Below are 1,248 nucleotides of genomic sequence, written 5' to 3'. Positions count from 1 at the left end.
GTGGGGTCTATAGGGGATCTATAGGGGACTGGAGGGTCCTTGGGGAGGTGGGGAGGGGAAGGAGCAGCAGATCCCGGTGAGATTCCCTGCCTGGATCCTGAGCAAATCCCAGGGAGAATGCGGGTGGATCCAGGATGAATCCCAGCAGGATCGTGGAGAGATCCCAGATGGATCCCAGCAGGATCATGGAGAGATCCCAGATGAATCGCAGAAAGATTCCGGGCAGACTCCAAACGTATCCTGGATGGATCCTGGACAGATCCCAGACAAATCCCAGTCAGATTCCAGAGGGATCCCAAAAAAGCTTTCAATGGGCTCAGGACAGATCCCACAAAGAGATCCCCCATGGATCCATGGAATCGCTCCAGGACACATCCCAAACTGCCCGAAAAAAACCTGGATGGACTCAGGCCAGATCCCAAACGGATCCCAGACAAATCCCGGGATCTGTCTGGGAAAACTCGAGCGTTTTGAGGCTTTTTCCCGCTTTTTCACAGCTTTTCCTGGATGACACCAAAGTCAAGAACTTCATCACCTGCTTCAAAGGTACCCCTGGGCCCTCCTTAATTAGGATCCCCTGTTAATTGGGATCCAGTCATTAATTGGGCTTTGATCCCTAATCGAGATTTGAACCTTAATTGGGATTTAATCCTTAATTAGGGGGGGCTGAGCCTTGGCAAGGGGCGGGAAAGGCAGGAAGGGGGGGGAGCCCCTAATTTGCATCTTAATCCCTCATGAATTAATCGTTCCCTAATTAAGACATTCCCTAATTAATTAATTAATTAAGAAACCCACTTTTAATCCAGAAATTCATCTGGGAAAGCATTTGCCATCCCCGATTCCTCCGGAGCTCATTCCCTTCCCTCATCCCCTTTCCCAAACGGAATCCCCTTAACGAACCCCTCCCCCTTTTAATTTCCCGGAATTCATCCACGAATTCCTCGGTGCCGGAAGCCGATCCATGAATCCCATCAATGCCTTCATCCCAACAGATGTGGGATTCCTCTCCTTCTTCTTCAAGCACCTGGAGCGCAACCGGAGCGGGCGCTACGAGGCGGAATTCCCGTTCCTTTCCCGCTGCGGCCGGGAGCGGAATTTCCTGCGCTGCGAAGATTTTCCCGTGGTTTTCACCCAAATCCTGCCCGGATCCGACGGGAATCACCTCCTGTCCTACTGCGGAGGCGGCGCCCGCCTGGCGGTGCCTTTCCAGCCGGGAATGCTGACGGGATTCCCGGAAAAAGGGGCGGT

The 1,248-nt window shown here is 52.9% G+C and overlaps 1 protein-coding gene across 1 annotated transcript in view; it reads left to right on the top strand.

Moving 5' to 3' along the window:
- The first annotated feature begins 50 nt into the window (after positions 1-50).
- Positions 51-1,248, top strand: part of CUNH8orf82 (chromosome unknown C8orf82 homolog) — a 1,590-nt gene continuing 392 nt past the window's right edge. Inside the window, exons 1-2 of the mRNA XM_017738651.1 lie at positions 51-546; positions 993-1,246. Of these exons, the coding sequence (XP_017594140.1) occupies positions 135-546; positions 993-1,246 (666 nt within the window). The 5' untranslated portion in view covers positions 51-134. The remainder of the gene's footprint in view (positions 547-992; positions 1,247-1,248) is intronic.

This window comes from Corvus brachyrhynchos, unplaced genomic scaffold (genome assembly GCF_000691975.1).
Source record: "Corvus brachyrhynchos isolate BGI_N302 unplaced genomic scaffold, ASM69197v1 scaffold437, whole genome shotgun sequence".
NCBI lineage: Eukaryota > Metazoa > Chordata > Aves > Passeriformes > Corvidae > Corvus > Corvus brachyrhynchos.
This window is presented reverse-complemented; position numbering and strand designations above follow the sequence as displayed.